At 41.4% G+C, this 23,712-nt stretch overlaps 1 protein-coding gene across 1 annotated transcript in view; it reads left to right on the forward strand.

The window, feature by feature from the left end:
* Nucleotides 1-23,712, forward strand: part of YWHAZ (tyrosine 3-monooxygenase/tryptophan 5-monooxygenase activation protein zeta) — a 27,863-nt gene continuing 4,151 nt past the window's right edge. Inside the window, exons 1-5 of the mRNA XM_056330256.1 lie at nucleotides 1-157; nucleotides 2,692-2,995; nucleotides 19,281-19,404; nucleotides 23,109-23,272; nucleotides 23,367-23,462. Coding sequence (XP_056186231.1) covers nucleotides 2,702-2,995; nucleotides 19,281-19,404; nucleotides 23,109-23,272; nucleotides 23,367-23,462 — 678 coding nt within the window. The 5' untranslated portion in view covers nucleotides 1-157; nucleotides 2,692-2,701. The remainder of the gene's footprint in view (nucleotides 158-2,691; nucleotides 2,996-19,280; nucleotides 19,405-23,108; nucleotides 23,273-23,366; nucleotides 23,463-23,712) is intronic.

Here is a 23,712-nt window from a genome sequence, read left to right on the forward strand (position 1 = left end):
GGCGGTGCGCTGCCCGTGCGCTGCGGCGCGGTGATTGGCGGAGACGCCGTGTGTGGCGCTGGGAGAGAGGCTGCAGCGCAGCGAGCCGCGAGACAGGCACAGTCCGCGCCGGCCACCCGCCCCGAGACACCCGCCGCCGCGCTCCCGCCGCGCACAGGTAACGGGGCCCGCCGCGCCGCCCCGCCTCCGGGCCCCGCGCCGGGCGGCCGCCCCGGGACCTCGCCCTCCGCCCCCGGGGGGGTGGGGTGGGGGGGCCGCGCGAGGGCGGGCGGCCGGCCGGCCGATCGGCCGGCCGGCGGGCAGCGCCGAGCCCTCCCTACCCGCCCCCCTGCCTCCGGGGCCGGCGGGGTGGCTCCGCGGGGAGGGAGCAGGGCGGCGGGAGCGGCCCGTCCCGCGGGGGCCGCTGCGGGGGGCGGCGGGGGCCGCGCAGGTGAGGCCGCGGCTGCCCCTCCCCGCCGGCGAGGAGGGGAGGGGGAGGGGAAGAGCGGCCGTGGGCGGCGGGGCGGGGGGAGGGGGCGGCAGGTGAGGGCCCCGCCCGTGGCGCGGCGGGCGGGGGCGACCCGGCGCCCGTGGGCGCGGAGGGGGGGGGGGGGGGCGCCGCCTCCGCCGGGCGGGGGCAGGGGCCCGGCGCGCGGGCCGCGGGCGGGTGCCGCTGGGTGTGGTCTCCCGCCGGGAGCGCTGCCCGGGCGCGGAAGAGCCGCAGGGGCCGCCCCTCGGTCGGGCTCGCTTCCCTCCCCTCCGCCCAGCCCCCCCCGCCAACCTCCCCCGCCCCGGCCGAGGGGTCCGGGCGGCAGCGGCGGCTCCCCCGGGGCAGGAGGGGAGTGTCCCCCGTGCCACCGCCCCTCCCCCGCGCGCCCCGTCCCCCGCGGGCTGTCCCCTCGTCCGGCCGCTGCCAGGGCGGGGACGCGGCATCCTCCTCCGCCGCCGCCCCCGGCGCTGGGCGGAGGTGAGCGGGATTAACGCGCGCTGAAGTGGGCTGGGCTCCGGAGCCCAGCCGCCATGACAAAGGCGGCCGGCGAGGCGCTCGGTGTCCCCGCGGCGGGCGGGTGCGGTGGCCGCAGCGCGGGGAGGGGCGGCGGGCGGGGCGGCCCGGAGCGTGCCTCCTCGCCCCGGGGGGCCGCGCCGCCGCTCCTCCCCCGGGCCGCTCCATTTTCTGCTGTCACCTCGCGTGTGGCGGGAGCGCGGGCGGCAGCGCCCGGCCCTCGCCTCGCCGCGGGCGGCCACCCTGGGGCCGCCGGGAGCGACGGGCGGCCGGCCCGCCGGGGAAGGATGCTGCCGCAGCGGCCTGCGGGCAGCCCGGCAGGCTGGCGCTGGGGGCCGGCGTTTTAACCGCGCTCGTCACGGTCGCGCCGGGTGGTAAACAACCGTAGCCAAAACCTTGCTTTAAAATGGCTCCTTAACCCCGCTGTTCACGGTGCGGTCAAGTTTTCAACGCGCCTTTGCAAACGCCGCGAAACGGCCGCTGAGCTTGTACCCCGGTGTTGGGGGTAGGAGCTACTAAAACTTTCCCTTTCAGGTGACTGGAATGTTTTAAAACGTGCGTAATTTATTCCTAAAAGGTAGACAGTGCTGCTATTGTTTGTGGTGACTTCACGTAAAACGGCAAAAAGGTTAATGGTTAAAGATTTAAGATGCTGGCTTGTTGTGTGTGGAGCATAAAGAAATACATACCCTCTGCGTGACCAAAATTGGTTCTTGTTTTTATAATCTAGCCTAAACTTTAAAGGATGGTGTGTCCCAAGGCACATTTGTCAGGGTCTCAAAGTGATCGAGTCAAGATATGTGAAAGCACGGGGGTTGAGGGAGGATTAGTCTTTTCTGATGTGCCAAAAAAAAAATTACCTGATAACTCTTTCTGTTCAGCAGAGCTTGATTATTTTTTTTAGTTTAACTTTTTTAAAAAGCGCTGATGAGATGCGGGTTATCGGGCATCTCGGCTGAATCGTGCTATCTCAAATACTGACGTTGAAGTAGTATTTTTAAACAGTAAAATTTCCTTTTGTCCCTGAAAGGTAGCCTCTCAGGCTGAGCAGCCCTGCCTGGCTCAGAGCATCTGCCATATCCCATTTTGTGGAAGGAAGTTAACATTGTTGAAGGGTGTGTGCCTTGAAATTTAGATACCTGTCTGGTGCATTCTGACTCTCTTAACATCCAGTGTGGGATTTGATTTGCAGATCTCTTTGCCAAGTCTTTCTGCATGTAACTGTGATTTTTTTTTTTTTATTAAGGCACAAAGAGTTGCCTGGTACTGTTTGTCTAGCCTTTATTTTGTCTTCCTCTGTGGAAAAACTTACTGTTGAGTATTTTCCTTGTTGATTTTATTATATTGATAATTGGATGCAGTTGATACTGCAGGTCTTAAAAGGGAGTGAGGGCAAAGAGCTAAGATCATTTACGTGCTTAAGATAGGAATGATTTGGTTTGAGTTTGCCTTTGGATGCTCTTTTTTGCATTTATTAAAAAAAAATCTAAAAGTTAACATTTTTTCAGGAGGAAACAGTGACTTTAACTCTTCAATCCATGCATCGATGCATTTGAGCATTGGGTGCTTGTATGCCTTGTGTTCTGGATTTCAGTCATACCTGTTACAGTTCCAAACTACTTAAGAGAATGGTTGTGCTGCATATGAAGTTAGAACACCTTTGTCCTTGATCAGTGTCTGAATAATGCCTCACTATTTTTCCTCTTCAGAAATATCAGCATGGATAAAAATGAGCTGGTGCAGAAGGCCAAACTGGCTGAGCAGGCTGAAAGATATGATGACATGGCAAGTTGCATGAAGTCTGTGACTGAGCAAGGAGCTGAGTTGTCCAACGAAGAGAGGAATCTTCTCTCTGTTGCCTATAAAAATGTTGTAGGAGCCCGTAGGTCGTCTTGGAGAGTCGTCTCAAGTATTGAACAAAAGACGGAAGGTGCTGAGAAAAAACAGCAGATGGCTCGAGAATACAGAGAGAAAATCGAGACTGAGCTAAGAGACATCTGCAATGATGTGCTGGTGAGAAATACTGAAACTGTTGATCCATTTTTGCTTAAGAGTTGCAGGGTAAATGGTGCTGGGCCCTTTGGGACTACTTCTGGTCTGTCAGTAAAGCTGTGGTCTCCTATGCTATTTCTGAAGGACAAAGTTTAAAAGATGTCTAACTTTTCTTTCCCTCTTAATGAATTGATAATAATATAAACAAATCGTCATAGTTACGAATGCTAATGAATTTGGAGACATGTTGAAACATTATTGTATGTAAAGTAATAGTTACGAAAAATCAACATATTACTTTGAGGATGAACTAGATACAGGTTTAGTTTGGGGTTTTCTCCTCTACTTTTCCCCCTCAGTGCAGTACTTGTATCCTAGGTCACTTTGATTTCTGCAACTTCAGTGTGCTGCTCTAGTTGTAAGAGGTAGTTCTTACTCTACGGAAATTGTGCCCCTCCCTGGGTGAGATGATGTAATGTTAGTTATGACTCAGCCATGCAGAAAATTGTCTGCAGGAAGAGGCAGTAGAAATGCTGTGATACCCTCTTAAACTTAACATTTTTTAGTGGCATACTAAAATGGTGTTCTAAAAGGCATTTTCTGTGGGTTGTAGTTACTTTAAAAGGTGCATGTACCCAACAACCAACCTTATATTTTCGTTAGGAGACTGGTTTGTGAAATCTGAACCTCTTCCAAATGCTTACTCCAGATCGTCAGGATTTTTTCAATTGCATATGCTTGTGGTGCTTCAGAGAGCACACGATTGATGGATGTCCAGTCCTGTGACCACTTGTGAGGTAGATGTTACTGTCGGCAGTGGAGTTGTCCACTGGACTGTGGACCCTGCTGGTGTGTCATCCCACAGGTTGTGACAAGGGATCACGTACCTGGAGGTGACAGAATGACATGTGATATGAAGAAACTGTTAAATAGCCAAGTATGTGCTTGAAGATCTGATGTCAAATGAAAATTGAGATCAATGAGTAGCATAAATTTTGCTTGCTGTGTAAGATAGATGATACAGGCAGTGATACCTTCTAGAAGACTGGTTCCCCAAGGGTGTGTAAAAGTCAGCATGGATAACTGAGTCTCTTGGCTTCCAGTGTAGGCTGGTTTCCATGGTTATTGTAACACACCCAGTTTCATATGCTTTGTTATCTTATGTAAGGATAACTTCTAAACTTCCACTATGAAAAAGGAAATGCCAAACTTTGAAAATAACTGATTTCCTAGTTCTTGTGTTGTTAAGTGGTGGCTCATCTATTTAAGCCAGGGAAATAAGGACTCCAAATGTGGTGTTCTAATTTCCTGTTACTTCTTTTTAAAATTATTTTATTAATGGGAAAGCCCTTGGAGGTGGATGCTTTCAGTTCACAGTGATCTGAAGTTCTCCTGTAGGCTATGTTTGGGTTTAAGAAATCATTTTGAGTCATTGGGCTTAGAAACCCCCTTTCAGAAGAATTTAGTGTTTACAATTAATTTTTTTCTGATAATGGAAACCAAAGGTGAAACTAGCTTTTACTGTGCATGCTAAATAAATAAAACTAAAACAAAAGCCCAGCTTTTGAGTTCGCTGCGGCAGCTGCAGCATCTAGGAGCAGGGGGAAACACAGGGAGGGAATCTTCTTTAAATCATGTATGTATCTCATTAACACGAAGAGAAATTCAAGTTCTACTTGAAGTAGTAAACACAGTTACTACTTTTAGGAAGCTAATGTCTTACTAATCTTTAGTGTTGCCAGTAGAGTTTTTCTTAATAGATTAAGGAAAAATTACTGTCCAGAAGAAACAATGTCTTAGGCAGTGATTAGCAGTAATAAAACTTTTTTTTTTTTGCTTAGGTTTAAAAAATAAAACTTTTTTTTTAATTCAAGGGATAGGATTTTAAAATGCTTTCAAGTGGCACGCGCTACCTTTGACATTCCTAACTGCATTGAGGAACTAGATTTACATTTAAAAACCTTTTCTCATTTTCATTGGAATATCCTTATTTACATACATTCTTACTCACCTGGAAATGTGACTGACCGTATTGCTTTATTTGACATTCACTTTGTTTTACCAGAGGAAAAAAGAATTATGGTAACATACTTGGTTGGTTTTTATGAACAGGAGCATGCACAATGCTACATGCAAACATAGAACTAGGGTGATTGTTTGCTTTTCAGAAGATCCTCTGTAACTTTTGCACAGCAATATGTAGTCTGTAACTGTTCATGGAAGTGAAAAACAAGGCTTAACACATCTTGATTGGTGTGAAGTATGCTGTTAATAAGACTTGAAGTGTTAACAAACTTTCAAAGCTCTCAGTCAGGAGCCCTATCAATTACAGTACAAAAGCAGTTCAGAAACTTTTGTATCTTTTATTAAGACTGTGAATCTGTTTGAGCTGTTGTTGTGTCTTAAGTTGCCTGCTAGGCTCTTAAGTAATATTTAATGCCCTGGGGTGTTACATCACAGCTGAGTGTGGAAGTGACTGGTGTCCTAACTTCAGCTTTTAAGGGAGGAAACCAATTAAGGGAATGTGTTTGTGACTAGCAGAATGTAGGCAAAGCTGGCTCCTTTGCAGCTTCTGTCTCTTCCCTCATTTGTTGGAATCAAATTACTACTGGATTGAAAGAAATAGCTCCTTTAATCCAGTAAACAGCAGAGTGTACCAAACTAGGTTCTGCCTGGTTGTGTTCCTAGTTCTTCCACTAGCTTAAGGAGTGAATAAGAGCAATTGATGCTGGACTTCTTTTTTGCTTCGTAACTATTAGACTCGATAAAAATGTTAGCAGTTATGTGCTCAGATCTGACTGTTTACTTTTCTCCTTTACACTGATATTGCAGCAGGAAAAGCCAACATCTACGGCCTTGTCACATCCTAAATCTTCCCTCACTTACACCTGCCGTGGAGTACCTCTACAGACAGCTGAACTACTTCTCTTGTTTGCTGCAGCCTCAGAGTGCTGCTGTATAAAGCAGAGACACCTAAAATGTCATGGTGCAGCACCAGTTGTTTCAGTTATACTACACCTGAATATACTCTAGTGTATAACTGACTCTTAATTTGGAGTTGGTCTGGTAGTGCTGATAAACTGCAAATAATTGTGATACATTGTACATATTGTTACAGTGAAAGGAACTTTTACTGAAGACTGAATTTCCAAATTCTTCAAGAATAATACAGTGTGTGTGTAAGGAAGTACATTGCCATACCCTAGCATCTTAAATGTACTTGAGTATTACAGAAAATTTCCAGCCTCAGAAGTTTCATATTGATACAGGAAATTAAGCTTTTTGTTGAGTACTTTTCCTCATGTTAGCGAAGTGTGTGCTTCACATTTTGTTTCACTTTCTATAGTGAAAGGGAGGTTCTGTCTAAAATACCAGTATAATGATCTTTTATTTGTCATTTCCATAATAAAAATTGTTATTAATCTAACAGGCTTGGATTTTCTTCAACATGCTTTTTGCAGTTAATAGGAAACGGAGCTGTAACTGAAGTAGTTCAGAATCCTCATTAGCTGAAATATTCCTCTTACTAGAGATTTAATTTGAAGTACAGATAATGTACTTCATTCTGTGGGAAGCTTTTTGAATAGTTAACATCTGATGCTGCTTGCATGTTAGAAGTTTTCAGGTGCTTTAAACTACTAGTAGCTTTCAGGCAGTTTCTGGCATGAGCTAAATGTAAACTAAAAATTTAAAAGACAACTGGCTATCTTCACTTCAGTGTGAATGTAATTCTAGACAGTTACACTCTTTCCTAGGCAGGCACATACAGCAGTAGTCCCCGCATGTCCTCCAGAGTGTACCATATGTGACAGTTCTATGTTCTTCCGCCGTGCCCAGTCTTCTGGGTGATGTCTCTTCCTCCCCCAAATTCCCCCCCAGTCGTACCTTAAGTAAATTTCTTTGCATGCAGTGCCCAAGCGCTGTTTCACTGTTTCTTTTCCCTTTTGGTTATTCCCCTTAAGGTCTAGAGAGCTTCCTGAAACGTTGGCTGCCCTTCAGTGTTCTAGAGTTACTGTTACAACATAGGTGCTCTGCAGCACTTTTTCCCCACTGCCTTCTTGTCAGACAGGGTGTAGGTTGACAGTGCTCTCAATAAGATTAATTATTTGCTTTCTTTGCCACGTTATTTCCTCCCAACTTTGTGCTCAGAAACTAAAAATGATACTTCTTGTGTGCTTGTACTATTTAGATCTCTTTGCACTTGTTAAAGATACTTAACTTTTTAGAAGTGGTAATTGTAAGAAGAAAAGGTGCAGTTAAATCTCAACCAAGTGACTTCAGGTTTGCGATTCTTTCATATGTATGTCGGTTGGGGAGGGTGCAGGGAGGAGGAGGTTTAGTAACCTGTTATGGGGCTGGAGTTCACTGGGGGAAGGGAGCGTAATTCCATTCAGATGCATTTAAATGGCTTTTAAAGAACATGCCACAGAATTAATGCCTATTGCCGTCATACTCTAATTACTGTGGGGCTATTTTCTAGTTGCCTGCAAACATCTAATAGGTTACTATTTTAACATCTATAAAACCCATTTCTGCACTGATTCTTAATGACAGAGTTAGAAAGTTTAGTCCTCTCTCATACAGGCAGCCATATGCTTTTTGCCATGCACATGTGTGAGGTTTTTTTAAAGTCAACCACCGTACACTCATTGTGTCCTTCCTGACAGTCAGTACAGCTAACCTATAGAGTGGTGCTAACTAGCAGATAAATAGCTTATGAGCTCGAGTGACTTACACCATAGCCCTTCTGTGCTGTGATCTAACAGAAAATTCAGTGTTCTGACTGAAACCTGCTACCTCTAGATCTGTGACTCTTTCAGTCTTGCTTAGTTTTTTATTTTTGACAGCATTTTGTTTCTGTTTTTGAGATCTGTGTCCTTCATGCTTAGTTTTTTATTTTTGACAGCATTTTGTTTCTGTTTTTGAGATCAGTGTCCTTCATTTGATCTTTTCAGAAAAGAAGGGGAGGTGTTTGTAGAATATTCTATTTGCAGAATGTTGATCACGGAGGGGCATTTGATTTGTTGAAATCTAGGAGTTAAGCTTTGTTTTGAAAAACTTCGTCCTTGTTTTAAGCTGTTTTGATTGAATAATTTAGGGTGGAAGGAAGGTCATTTAGTTCATCTGTGCTGAGAACGGATCCAGTTAGATCACGTTGCCTTGTCAGTCAAATTCTGAATATCTTCAAGGATGGAGATTCCATAACCTCTCTGGACAGCCTGTCATAATATTTGGTCTTACTTATGGTTAAAAAAAACCCAACAAAAATAACTTATATGTAATCAAAATTCCTCATATTCCAGTTTTGCTGGTGCTTCTCATCATTTCACTGTAGACCTTCAGGAAGAATCTGGCTCAATCTTCTCTAGGCAGCTGTACACAGCAGTAAGATCTGCTGGTCTTCTCCAGGCTGAAGAAGCCCAGCTCTGTTAGCCTTACCTTGTACGTCATGTGCTCTAGCCCCATAATCATGCTGGTGGCCTCCGTTGGACTCGCTTCAATCTGTCTTGTACTGTGGATCCCAAACCTAGACATAGAACTCAAGATGTCTTCTCAAGTTGTTAAAATTTATGTTAAAAGATGGTAATTGGTAATATGCTAGTGGTGTGTGTGAAAATATGAGAGTACCTCGGGTTCACAAATGCTTCTCTGAATGAACTTTTAAATATTGCAGGGTAAAATGTAGTCAGGGTTTACTGACTTCCCAGGGCGGTTGTAATTTTAAGCTTTTCATTAACTTTCCAAGTCTAGCTTTTTCAGTTAGGGTTTGTCTGGTATAATTCCTCACATATATTGAAGGTAGGAAGCTGAGGCAATTTGCATCAGCCTCATGATTTCACTTTGTTAATCCTTTAATCGCTTCCTTGATTGTAGCTACACCCCTTCAAGTTTTCTTGATAATTTTTTTTTTTTTTTTTTTTGGCTGTTGGGTTTTTGGTTTGGTTTCTTCTTTTGTTTGTTTTTTTTGTTTTATTGCAGTGAAAGCACTGCCTAAACTAAAGCAATTACCTTTATTTTTTTTAAGCAAATTAAATTATTGAAGAACTGTTGAATCTTGGAGAATTAAACATCTTTCATGGATCAGTTAAAAAATGAGATGACTGACGTTGGTTTTTATTTATCCTAGATTGTTCATTAATTGTTTGTAAATGCATGAAACTTCGTATTTGAAAGGATTTTAGATTCCAGCACATAGAAGTAATTTACCAGTGGTTGGGCTGCATGAGCAAATGTGAACTACTACTTATTATGGATGCACTTCTTGCTAAGATTAATGTTGATATGTGTGTTTAATGCACCCATTCATCATAAAATCAGCTAAGGTGTTCTGCATAAATGCAAAAAAACCATTTAAACAAGCAGTTACCTTTGGTACTTATATTAGCTATGCACACACGTGTGTATACACATACATACCTGGATGTATATCCTCTTGCATTTATTGGAAACAGGACAAATCTTTACTATAACTAGTAGTCAGCTGTATTAATTGCACTTGACATGAATGTTTAATAATTGGCTTTGATTTAAAAAAAATACATAGTGCTTACACATTTCAAAAGCACCCCAGTAAAAACTTGCTTTGACCGCAACCTTTAGTGTTCAAGTACCGTATGTGCTTACTGCTGATATGCACTTCTGAGCAGCAAAATAAAGTTGATCCGTTTAGTCACCTATGACGGGTATTCTCCTCCTTCCAGGATGTTCAAGCAAGAACTTCATTGTGTGTACTTGTAATTCTGTGAAGCTCTGCTGTGTTTGTTGCAGTGGTTGGTTACTTAGAAGGCTAAGAGTAGATACGCTGCATTGTTAAGATACCAGATTTACTGTGCTTGTGAAAGCCCTAAGTGGAAGAAACACAAAATCTAGAATATGAGCAGAGTTGGTGCATTATCTCTGTACATCTGTATAAAGAGATGCCATACTATCTCTGGTTTTATCTGGTAACTACTGTTGTTACATGCACTTGACAGAAGTACGTGTTTCTGAAACAGGTTCTCAAACACTTTATTTGTTCTTTGCTGTAGGCAGACATGGCGGCTGCTGGCTCTGAACCTGAAGTTGGTTGTCCGTTCAGGTGGAAGTTGACTACCATTTTGAAATAGTTTGAGAAAGCTTGTGCTGTTAAAATTGATTGAAGAGCATTAAGACTGATTATTTCTTAAACTTGTTTTTTACTAAATGTCAGCTCTTGTGTAGTTGCTTATTTTTCTTGAAATCTGACAGAAGATTGGCAATGCCTCTTCTAATGAGAAGTAATAATAAGCCATGCTGCTGCTAGATGAACAGTAAATTCCTGATTTTTATTTTTTTAACATCAGATTTAATACAGTTCAAATGGGGTAGAGAGCTGTTGTGTTTTGTTTGCGGGTTTTTTTGTCTTATGTTGTTACCCTTTGTGATTATGCAGGTAACAAAACACTTAGCAATGGGAATCTGATCTCTAACTGATCAGATTCTCCTAGTGCAGAGTAGGCTTACATGGCTAAAATGGCATTTTGGTTAATAAAATGCTTTATTATTAACACTGCATGCTCTAATGGACTCCTAATAGATACATAGTCTACTTCAGGAAGTTTCAGCCCTGCTTGGAATGCAAGCTGCTAAAGATATATAGCTCCTACTTCTGTTTCTTGTCAAGGATAAAAAAAAGTTACATCATTTTTGTGGGGGTTTTTAGTAGTAATTCTTCAAAGTCCAAAACTGTAAAGCCTTAAGACAAGTAGAGCATGTTCTGATTTGGAGTACAGCTAGAATAGCTATCGCTTAGACTACCTGTCTAAGCAGAAATTCTCATCCAACTCAATTGGTTTCAGTTCTGTTTTATCTCATGTTTCTTAGAAGTTGTTCTGTTTCTTCATACAGTGATGATCTTTGATGGGTTTGGCACCATTGTATTTTGTTGCAAGTTCCCAATATTCAAGAAATAGATTGAGGCGATGCAATTAAAAAAAAAAAGGTAAAAATTGCATATTGGCTTTGATCCTCAGCAGAGACTGTGTTGTCTATTAATGTCTACAGCAATGCCTCAGCAAATTAAATACTTTAATCCTAATTATTTTTCCTCCTGGCTGCTGCCTTTCGCATGAGTTTTCTCAAGAGTTGGTTGCTAAACTGGAGAGGTATTTTTGCCTGTGGATCAGAATTTGGTTCCTTCATTGTCACATGTTTGTTAAGCATACTTTGGTAAAAAACCTGTAATGACTGGCATGAAGGACTTCAGAAGTCTTTTGAATATCTCAAAGAGTATATCCTGATATCAAGCACATCTGCTTCCCTTGCATAAATACTAATTGGAAAGCAAAGTGGTAGAAGGAACAAGCTAGTAAAGGGCATGATAGCCTAAGCTGGTGAGGTAGATCTGCAAGGATAGCTACGTGTATGGCTGTGAAAGTATGAACCGAGATGCTGCTCCTCATTGCCTCAGTTACCACCTTTTTCTGATGCAAACTGGTGGTGTGTAGTTGTGCCATATCTTACCTCTGAGCACCCTGTAGGCGTTTTACTGCATACACCTACTTTTACTGAGTTCTAGTCCCCCAGCATACGCATCATCATGAAGATGATTTTTCAGGGTATCCTACCTCTTCCATGTTTTCCTCTGCTTGTCCATATGTGATGCTGCATTTTTTTCTTTTTTTTTTTAAAGAAACACGTTTAGACTTAGTATTTCTTTTGCATAACCTGAAATTTCTTGCCATTCTCTCTGTTATCCCTTTTCTCTGTTAGTGCTTTAGTTCTTTTTTCAGTTACCCTCTTATTACTCAGGCCTCATTTCTGCCATTTTTTCCTTTCTAGATCTTCACCAGATTGACTACAGCAAAACTGCTAATCAAGTGTATGTGTTTTCGTGCTCTTAACTCTAGATGTGTCTATGCTTGTCACACCTTCCACCGTTGCATAAACTCTGCAATAAAAGTCCTCCCTGCTCTCTGAAGGTCTTTTGTCCCAAATTCTGATCTCTTCCCTTGCTAAGGCTCATTGTTCTCACCTCATCTCTTCCAGCCAGCTTTTCCTTACCACCTTTTTCAAATTTCTGCAGCTGCCTGTTTGTGTGGGCAGCCAGTTTGATGGGAGGAAAGAGTAACTGGTACTGAGAATGGGCAGTAGGTTTGTTTCCTCCTTCAGCAGATGTTTTACCAGAGGGATCTCCAGTGCCACAACAGCCGCTAGTATTTGATAGATTTTCTTGTATTCCTGTTCAAGTGAACAAATGAGTAGATAGAAATCTGTGGCTAATTTAAACAAGAGGCTTTCAGCTGAAGTAGAAGGCTGGCAGCAGAGCAGTCCTTTTGGTTTTCCCTCAAGAGGGTTGGAGGTCACCCATGAGGCAGCAGTTGCAGAGCCCTTGTCCCAAACTCTGGCAAGAGCTGTAATCAGAAGTAGCATAATGAGCCTGTCTCAAAACAGCCTGGGTTTGGGAAGGGATTGTTTGAAAATATTCCCCTTTAAAATACAAATATTTGTCATTTTCCTCCAACAGTTGAGATAGATGTGTGTAAATAAAATTTCTACTGGCCACAAATGGTTTGAGTGCATGTGCCAATCTGTGCAGCGCAGCTAACTGCATGTGTTGCTTTATAGCCCCCATAACTTTCCTAACTGGTGCTCAGGCAGAAAACACATGCATGGAAAATCACTTGCTAGCATTTTATAGGAATGATAGGTGTCTTGAACTTGTCCAACACAGGTGGCCTACTTTAATAACTTCGTCATCAAAATAGAAGTCTGTAAAAGAATTGCTTAACAAAACTGTGCTGCAGTTACTGTGTTGGTTGGTTAGTGGGTTCCACTAGAAACCAGGTACATGTAGCTCTTCCCCCAGTGTACCTGAAAGCACTGATCTGAATCAATATTTTGAATGTCTACCTCATACTTTATATGTGTAATTCTTTCAAATACTCATGCACAGCTGTGCAGGTAGTCAGGAAACAGCAAGTCAACATTGTCACAGTAGTCTGAGTAGGTTTGTGTCTCCTGCTGCAAAGGAAGGCTTGTTGCCCTAGAAGCATTGGGACATGAGAGGAGCTTGGTACTCTCTGTCTGGGTTGCAGTTGGTAAGTGCATCTGGAAAGCTGAATCTTAAGATTCAATAGACTGTAATTTTATTGCTGGTTCTAACATGATGCTGGATGTCCCTCTTAATATCCATTACATCTTTCTTATTTTTCTTTCCGTCTTCTGCTGCTCACTTTCTTCCTTTGTAGAGAACAAAGTAAATGGCTATCTGGATGCTATGAAAGTGGAAGTGGAGGCTCTTGATTGATGTTTGGAAATGGTACTGAAACCGGTCAAATAATCTGAAGTTATGTGGTAGTCTTCTAAAAGAAATGCAGATTCGAGTACCAGTGCTTTTTAAGCTAAACATATATTATTGTTTTTAATGAAACTGAGAAGTAGATTTAGAGCAAAAGTAATACTTCCTCATGTGCAGGTAGTCATGTATCTGCAGCTGCTTCTCTATAGTGAATTGTGGGTGTTAAGTTTATGTTGATGTAAGAGGAGTTTGGACAATGTGTGGAATGCGGACAGGAAGCCTGCTGAAGGTTACTACATTCAAAGAAACCACATCTGGCTCAAGAAGTCCCTAGGCATTGATGGAGGCTAACAGAAGCATGGCACTTTTTTGCTTTCTTTACGTATTTTTCTAATGGCATCCTCTTTTGGGCAGTGTTACAAGTAGGTTAGCAAACGGAAGAGTCCTGTCAGCCAGTGCAATCCCTCCTTTGTTCTTGTGATCTCTTGGGAGAAAGATAGTGGCATGCTGCTTACATCATGAAAATATTAGACCATTGTCAGTGTGAAACAGGTTTCAGGCTGAGCTTAAAAAAAAAAAAAAACCACCAACACGGTTCCTTTAATGTCTTCCATGAATTTAAAACCCACAGTTCTTCCGTGTCATCTTCATGCCTATGCCGTATACCACAGATGGATGATAAGTGAATTAAACTTCACCTAATACTCCTGTGTAACTTATCTCCAGAACTAGAAATAATGTCATAACTAGGCCAGATATCTTTTTATACTGCATGGAGACAAAAGGCCTGCTTGTCAGGTCTAAGCAAAACTGATACTGTTTAAGTTACCTAACTTTTTATCAGTGTATTGTTTTGGATTTCTGCCATTCTGCAGCTTGGTTCTTTAGTGCAAGAACTGTATCTTTGTTTCTCCAGTAGTTCTAGGGTTTTTACTCAATGATGGATCTTAATAATTACTGGTATTTTAAATCAAAGGTTTTGGTTCTCTCTGACTTTGTATTAGCTGCTCATTTACAACTACAGTTTTCTAGAACCTGGTGATTTTATTCTTTTTCTCCTGTTTGTCAGGAGGGAAATATCTTAAATAGAAAATTGAGCTGTTCATGCAATCCTCAAATGCATTAATAATTACTAAAGTTCCCAGGCAGTAACGTGTACTAAGATGGAGCCTTTAATAAAGGAAAATAGGCACAGAACTATAAGCAACAAGGCAAAACTAAGGCCTTGAGTTTAATTCTCTTACAATAAATTTGGGAATAGTCTTCTGGCCCACACAGGTCATTTCCCAAAGATGTAAGCAAATTCTTTTAAAAAGTAGGATAGTTTTAGGCTTCAAGTGTCGGAAAGGACTGCTCAAGACTTTATGGGCTGGCTTCCTGTCTTCAACTGCAGTTCTCACCGCAGCTTGACAAACTGAAGCATGTCTGCTTGCAGTAGGAAGCAGACTTTTTTGTAGAGGGTTGGGTGTTGGGGTTTTTTGTTACACAGAATGACTACTCATCATGCTTCCTTCACGCTCTTAACTGAGTCTGCTAACTCTTACCTTCAGACTTCATCTTGCAAAAACAAAGGAACAAATCCATAGGGCATTTCATCAAAATGGGCTCAAAACACATTGTGCTTCATGTTGCCTACCATCTGTTGACTGTGTCCTGCTCTGGCAAAAGAATATGTGTAAGAATGAAGAAGGTTAATCTCTTTCCAGTTTACTGTCTAAAATAAGCCAGGATTGAAGTTTTCTAGTAGAATAATTAAGTTGTGTACATGCAGCCTCTTTGGAGACAAAGACTAGACACGCTCTAGTGCATACTTGCTGGGTCTAGGGGTACGTACCAAATTTATGTGATTTCTTATCTATGGTATGTGTGAACATAGCTGACATCTGAGTTTGAATGTGCTGTGTCTCCTAGTCCAGAGTACCAGAAAGCTGTTAACTTAGTCATAATCACAATTGCAGATGTGAAGTGTTGAAGCCTACTTTTAGGTGGTGGTTGGTTGTTTTGTTTTTTTTTTCTATGGCCAGCATATTAGTAAGTTTTGACATTCAAATTTAGTACACACATTTATTTATTTATTTGTTTAAGAATTTTCCACTGATTCTTTTTGAAAAGATTTGTGTATGACTTTGCTATGAAAAGTATTAGAAGTGCTTGTACAAGCTGTTACAGGTTTTGGCTGAAAAGTGCTCTAAGATGCTGCTGCATCTGCCTAATTGATTACAATGCTATGGTTTGTTTCACAGCAGTTAGTTTCTTGCTGCCAAATTAAAAGTTCTAATGACTATGGCTGAGTAGTTGTGGGGTTTAGGGGACAAGGAGTAGTGTTTTGGTTTTGTTTCAAAAGCTATTTCTACCAGATTCTGATCGAGGCACTGTAATTAACTGCCTGTAGAGCTGTAGTTAGTGTGAATTAGTATATATCAAAAATGGATGGGATTTTCACGTGATGGCAGGAATGTCGTGAATGAGCGTGAGGGCTCAGTTACATACCATGTAGCTATAATATGCCTGTGCTGTATGGACTTCAGTTGTCAGGGTGTTGTATGCATTACAGTTATGTGGATCACCTAACAAACTCAGTAATCACAGATCAGCTTATTGGTCCGGTGTTGAACTAGCTGTTAGCACTTCAGTGGCCCGTATGGCAATCAGCTCTGTACTGCTAAACATTGTCATGTGAACTGGTAAAGGAGAGAGGAGGTAGGCATGCGGTGGTAGCCCTATCGAAACAGTTCTTCCTGTTTCTTCTGCTTTGAACAAACAGAACCCATCAATAGGACTTAAATATCAATATATTCCTCCTTGTAGGGGGAAAAAAACCTATGCTCTAGAGAAGCCTTGCTGTTAAAGCTGTTGGAAAAAAAAAAAAAAGGAGAAAGATAAGCAGTATTCCCCATAAACAGATGTATTAGCAGACAACAAACTTTTAGATTAGTTATGCCTTTTGTTATGCCTAACATATACGTTATCTTCTGTAATGGAACTTCAGAAGGTCAGTAGGCTCACTGATCTCATCTGTATGGCTTTCTGTAGCCACACCATCTCCATGCAGATTGTGGCTTTCACAACCACTGTCTAGGATAAGTCACTATGATAAATGTCTAGGGTAATTCAGACTGCTCTGAATCTTGAGGCTAACTTTAAAGGAGTGTTTTGTGGTTACTTATGCCAGTAAAAGAAAATATATCCTGAAATAAAAAGACTGGTATGGACAGGAGAAACTGAATATATTGTGCTAGATAAATAATAAGGGAGAGATTTCCTTTCAGTAATTTTGCATGATAGCTTTTAAGTGTTAATTTGCTTTCAGGTTTTGTTATTGCTGTTTGTGAAGTATTTGGCATAAATAAAACTCTCCCAAAGATATGTTGCCTACCAGTCCTGTGTATTGTTTGTATAGAACAGAGGGTTTCATCCAGGTATGAGCAAGCTACCAGTGCATTCTCAGAGACGGAGCCTCTTTGCGTAGGCTGTATGTTACGAATAGCTATTCAAAGAGATTTTCTTAATGCATCGGTCTTCAAAGTTACACATGGGTTGAAAAATCTTCTTTCAGTAGAAGGTTTATGCACTGTCCAAGCTGTTCCTGCCCTCCTAGTATCTTACCCAATCAGGGAGACTTTCTCAGTTGTCTTTGTCTGTTGGTGCAATTCACCCATTCAGTTAGGTGTTTGCAAAAAATTTACCTCATTTGTGACCTAAGTGGTGTTTTAAGTCTGCAAGTTTGGTTGCTGCTTATGGGAGTGAGCAGAGCTGTACTTCTTAATTGAACAACCTTCTATATGGATGGTGGATAATTTCTGTTTCTAGAATCACTGAAAATATTTTGGTCTGACTAATTAATGGAGGCTACACAAGGAGGGCAGCTCCCCATGGTGCCAGAATGGTAGGTGCAGACTGACACACCTGACTTAATTGCAGTCCTACAGAGAAAAACCAATAAGGAGCCTTATTCTCAGTCTCTGGTAACCTTCAGTTGTCACTGAAGTTGGAGTTTCTTGGCACTCATGAAAAATCTCATAGCTGTGAATCTTGAAGCTCTCTAATGGTGTGAACAGAGCACGTAAGTAGTTAGTGAGCTGAAATGTGTGACCCGTATACCTTACAGCCTTCGGCTTTGTTCCAGTCACACCAGGGCAGAGGTGGTTTTGAATCCTTCTCCTCACATAGTGGTATGCCCTCCAGAAGGGTGCCTTTGGCATGAGGCAGATTGGCAGCCCATTTGACTGGTTCCATAAAAATACTTCTGCTGACGACTTGCTTGTGTTGTGTTCCCTTTGTTGCCAAAGGATTGTCATTCAGATGGGAAGCAAGGACATGCAGTATTTTTTTATGTCTCCCTGCGTGGTTATGAAATGAAGCTATATACTAACCCCCACAATACTGGAAATACCTAATATTAAAGGTGAAAGAATAAATGCTTTCCGTTATGTTGAAACCAATAAAGAGTGTCCACTAACAGGTTTTTATCTTGTCGGAGCATAGGCATAGCTGAACGTTGTCTGACTCTGCTTTCTGTCAGTCAGACTTCTTCATTACCCAGTCTGCTGAGACAGAAATAAGAGAGAGCTGCCATAACAGCTCACTTCATTTTCAGGAGTTTCACACCAGCTTGAATCTACCAGGCTAAATATTTGTGATTTATGTAAATGGACAAAGCAAAACAGAAAAACCCCAAAACAAACAAAAAAAAACCCCAACTGAACTTGTTGACTCTTGCTCTTTCTGTGAATTACAGTTTTCTGTAGCTTTATGTCAGTTGGCCTAGTATGCAAAGCAGGTGCCAAGGGTGTCTGTGTCACAGTACAGGGGTTACAGCCTACTGTATTCAGGGTATGTCTGTCCCAGGAGTATGTTGGGTAAGATAGCAGATAGTAAAGTAGCCATCATTCTGTGAGTTGGAGCTGAATTAGATTGTCCATTTCTGTGGTGTCATTGGAAATGAGCTAAAAAGTGAGGCAAAACTGAGATGTCAGTCATTAATTTACAGGGAAAAAAAGGACACCTAAAAATCCTTACTAAAACCTCTTAAAAATTTGATTGCTACATGGCCTTTGCAAAGTATATGTGAAAGCTGATTCAGTTTTGAGTATTCAGAAGCACTTCTGTACTTTTTCAGGCTTTCAGATAACTGGCTTTTCTTTCAAAGTCTGACTTTAAGCGCTCAATACCAAGAAATTTGACAAGCTTGTACCTTAATTTGACTAAATGTGTTGGAGCTAGTGATTATTTTTTTTTCTTATTTCTTTTCATCATAATAGAACTCTTGCTAAATGACATGATTGCCTCAGCTGGGAACTTGCTATGTTAATCTAATAATCAGTCAGCATCATCTAGAAAAACCTGGTCTTAACTGGCAGCCCACAGGGAAGATTTGGTAGAGAGACTCTGGAGAGCTACCTTTGGTTTGGAAGATACAGGAAACACCTGTTAGAGCAGCACATGAACTCGGATAGAGGATCCTTTTCAATGATACAGAACTAGCTGACTGTCAAATTGTCAGCTGTCTGGAAATGCAAGAATCCAGGTTCACCTTACACTTTCTTGGTGGCAGTGCCAGTACAGCATTGTAGTTAATGGGAACTAGGTTAATGAGGCTTATTTATTGCCTGTGTATGTAAGATACTTGGGTCTTTGATTTGTCAGCTGATACTTTGGATCCTTTTATTATCTTCTGTGGATGCAGGCTTTCTTCCATTGTTTACCCTTTGCCCAGACTCTAGGCATTACCTTATTTTTGTCAGGGTAGTATATAGTGGCTTAGCGAAACTCTTCCTTTGGTCATATGAGACTCATCTGCTAAATTAACACAGCCACCATCTCTCCATCCAGTTACAGCATGCAGCGTTCCTTTTTGTACCTAGAATTGTGATCCAGAACACGTTGTCCTTAACTGAACATGCTGTGTAGGATGTGAAGACAATAGGCAAAGAATAAAGCTAAAGCTGTCTTGACTTTGAAATAAATTGTAATATAATTGAATTGTTGGTTCAGCACACTGTAAAAGTAAGTATGTACAAAACACTGTGTTCTTTGTTTCTTTTTTAGTCTCTGTTGGAAAAGTTCTTGATCCCTAATGCTTCGCAAGCAGAAAGTAAAGTTTTCTATTTGAAGATGAAAGGAGACTACTACCGTTACTTGGCTGAGGTTGCTGCTGGAGATGACAAGAAAGGTATGTCATCTTGTGGCTAAATATTGCCAAATTAGATTGCTTTTGGTGGGGTGGTGATGTGACTCTTAGTTTTAGAATAATTCTGATTTGGATGGAAGTTTCTTTAGTAATATATTGCCTGTTTTCTGAAGAAAAATCTAGTTCATTGGCTTTCAAATGAGTTATGGACTTTTCGGTGTACCTGCTGTTTGAAGCAGGGAACAGATGTTCAGTCACGAAATCTTGAAATCGGCCCCAGCTTTAGGCATGCATGCATCTGGTTTATCACTGAAGTGCAGGTTTGTGCATCTTCTGTCTGGCCGAGTATTGGGTTTTTACCTCTTTGTAGGGGGACAAAGTCTTGTAGCTTTTTGAAGTTTTATTTGTGCCATTTCTGCAGAACACGGAAGCCTGCATAGGTTCAGTGAGCAAAGAGACTAGAAACTACCTAGAGAAGAAAAGGATTAATAAAAGTAATCTTACTGTTGGGAAAATTTCTTCCGTAACCATGGTAGTTTAATATCCAAATGTTTATTTCCTCAAGTTTCTCATACCTTCGTGTAAGCAGATTGTCATAATTGCAGGTGAGTTGCTTTCACCTAGATTTAGTTAGAAAAGTTAATATGAGGCGTTTAATATATTTAAGGTTGCTTAACTGCTGTAGTTGAAGAGACACCCTAAGAACATGCTGACTCGGTGCAGAGTCACCTTCAATTCAGAACGATACATTATGTTTAGATACAGCTCAGTGCAAACAGTGCGAACCTGCTTCCTGGAGCCAGTTTAGGACTGGTGGCAGGGTGCCCTGAAGAGCAATGCACTTCAGCACAGAGCCCAGTCTGGTAACTTCTGCTAGTCCTGAGCTGTTTTCTTGCAGACTCAGCTTAGTCTGCACTCAGTCTGCAGAAATATGGGATGCTTGGGACTGTGCAGACAATCTCAGTGCGTGGACTTAGGACCCTTGGGGGTTATCTGGGCTGTGCAGCTGATGCTTGGTAGCATTCTGCCCTTTTGTAGGACTTGCTAGGTTCCTTGCGGTGCTGTTGAACATGTGACACCCCTGTAGCCATGTGCTGCTCTCAAGCTAATAAGCTTTCCCAGTATGATACAGAAAGGTGTCTGCGTGACTTCAAACTAGATTGAGTTTGGTATGGAAGTGAAATAGACTTGGAATAGTTTCAAGGGCGGAGATGTGTCTGCTTTAGCTTTGTGGCATGTGTTGTATCAACACTACATAGGGTAGCTCGGTTTCCCCACTATGCTGGGTAATGGGGAGTTGCACAAAGCTACTAAGACTTAGTGTAATAGGGCTTGATTTGACTTCTGATGCTTACTGCATGCAAACCAACCCAGTCTTGGTGACTACAGAACTACATATGTAACCAGCACTTTAGATCTGGTACTGTACAGAGAGTAATTGTGTCTTCCTTTTTGTAATCTCTGTTCACATGCATAGAAGTTAAAATATTTTGAGTCCCAAAGCTTCTTTTCCTGTTGAGGATTAAGTTGCAGGCTCTAAAATCAAGACTGTGAAAATCTTTGTTTCAAGTGGTTTTAAAGTTCATTTTTGTTTAACCCAGTCTCCTGGCTGAGCAGTTTTTGTTGGGTTTACAGCTGAAGAAAAATGTTTGAAAGCCTATCTAGCTTGAGTTGCTATGGCTCCTAAACTGAAGATTTATTTATCTCGTGTCCCCCCCCCGAAGTGTTTAATATCGCGGGTTTTTCCTGTATGCTGCCTGTGACTTTGAAGAAGAACAGTTGATAATTATTGCTTAGGAAGTAACATCTGCTTAGTTGGAGTGTATTCTTTCAGCTTTTTGCAGTAAATAGAGCAACAGTATAAAGCTCCCAACTCTAGGGAGTTTTATTATGAAGATATTTTTATCTTCATAAACCAGGGTCATTATTTTATCGACTGGCGTTTTCTTACAGCAGTCTAATGGACAGGAATGTCAAGCATGTACCTCACCCTACTATTTTAGCCTTGAACTTTGGAAGTGTACAACACTTTGTAAAGAATTCAAGGTTAAAAATCTTACAACTTTTTTTGTACTGGGTGACTGATAGAAAAAGCAATGGAATACATCAAATGTTGCACTGAGTTTCCCAAATCACTGTTCAAAAGGTAACTGTGTTTTCTCAAATAAGGAGAAAAAATACGCTTTTGTTAATTTTTCTTTAACATAAATAACATTATTACAAAATAAAACGCTTAGTCTCATGCCTTGAAGTTACGTGTTTTTTCATGCTGCATGTTTTGCCTTTCATAAACAGTTCTAAGGCTTTTCCATTATGAGAAGAGTAAAACACTTCTCACTACTTCTGAATTTAATTTACAGTAAACCTGGCTCTTTTCAACTGTAACATACCAACTTCTGGTCACTTTCAAGGTATTATGGCAGTTGCCTGGTTTTTCTAAAGCATGCCATTATTAGTGATTAGTATAGAGAGGACAGAATGTTGAATAATTGTGCAGTGAGTGTTCTCCCTTTTCCATGCTGAAGAGGACAATATGATGCTTTAATTTTTGTGAATACATAAAGGGGAACAAACAGAGGTTGCATAGACATCCTGAATACTGGTATTCAGATTCAGTCTTTGAGTACTTCTGACTTAAATACTGATGTATTTTTGAGTCCTTAGCCTAAAATTCCTTTCTTTATTTTTTTAATACATGTGACTGGTGCTCTAGCAGAGATCATGCTGGATGCATTTCTGGTTTGATCCAGAAATGTTAAGACTGGAGTCCTTTTGCATCTGAATTCAATGACTTCCTGCCCACCTTTTTTTCAGATGCTGTTAGTGTTCTTGGAGAGCACAGGAACAGTGGTCCCTTTGTGCTCAGGGTCTAGTGCCTCAGTTGCCTTCTGCAGTCATCAAGGATGTAGTCCAGCTTGTGGGCTGCGTTGGGCCATGATCTCTGACCTGTGCAGGCATGGTCTCCTCATAAGTTCAAGTGCATTCAGTGAGAATGGAAGCTCTTGAGCTCCTCAGTCTTAGTATACACATTATAGTTGGTTCTTTTTTCTGCCAAGCATTTATAACTTGTACAAATATATACTTGTACAATTATTTTTTCTCCCTTACTTCGAAGTTCGTAAGTACTAGAACTTTTTAAGTTACGTAAAAGTGCTTTCCCTGCTGCATTGGGAATGGAACTATGTTGGAAGTGTTTAAAAATACATAATGAATTCTGGTTGAGGTATGCCGCAACTATCTTTACCAAGCAATTTGAATGGAAATACGTAGGTAACTGTTCCTGAAAGGATTCAGCATGATAGGCAAAGATCGTCAGTGTTTTCTGGGACTAAAATGTGGATCTGTGATGCTTTGCACTGTTTAAAGACGTTGAAATTGTGGTACTGTATCAAACCTGTGTGTAATTAAAATTTCATTTTTGTGCCTTTTCATGTGGGTGGTGGGTTTTATATTCCTTAAGTGCTACAGAACTGCTGCAAACATTTGTAAATACAAGTAGTCACCGAGTGGACAGGAGAGACTCAAACCTGTGATTTGGTCAATGACAACTTCTTTTTTTAAAAATTAATTTAAAAATGTGATATATAAAATCTTCATAAAGTAGTGACTTGTTGGGTAAAGTGCTCATTCACAGGCATTCACTCTTAACTTACTTTGTTCATGCAGGTGTGAACACAGTCCTGATAGTATGTCTGAATACAATATGTGAATTACTTGTGGGTTTTGTGTGTATTTTTTCCTCAAAGGGATAGTGGAGCAATCACAACAAGCATATCAAGAAGCTTTTGAAATCAGTAAAAAGGAGATGCAGCCAACACATCCGATCAGATTAGGTCTGGCTCTGAACTTCTCCGTGTTTTATTACGAGATTCTCAATTCCCCGGAGAAAGCCTGTTCCCTTGCAAAAACGGTAAGTCTAAAGTGGGGGGAAATTCCATTTTAAATTATTTGCATAACCTTTTGTCACATGGCCAATGGAGTTGTTTGTTTTTTTATAACACTAGGCTTTTGATGAAGCAATTGCTGAACTTGATACATTAAGTGAAGAGTCATACAAAGACAGCACGCTAATAATGCAGTTACTGAGAGACAACTTGACAGTGAGTATCATTAAAGGTTGCATATTGTTGATGAGGCGATTGGTCTTTGTGGCACACGGAGTTACCCTGTTCATTCTTGGCTGTGGAGCTGTGTCTGTCATTTACTTAGAGGAGTTTGCAGTACATTATGTTTCTGAGCTAATTCTTTTTCTCCTGCCTAGGCTTTTTTTGTCTGCATGTTAATTAACACAGCTGACAGATGACAAATTGACCAAATTTTTCATTATTTTTTTTTTTTTTATTCAAGGGC

Source organism: Falco biarmicus, chromosome 3 (assembly GCF_023638135.1).
Source record: "Falco biarmicus isolate bFalBia1 chromosome 3, bFalBia1.pri, whole genome shotgun sequence".
In the NCBI taxonomy this organism is placed as follows: domain Eukaryota; kingdom Metazoa; phylum Chordata; class Aves; order Falconiformes; family Falconidae; genus Falco; species Falco biarmicus.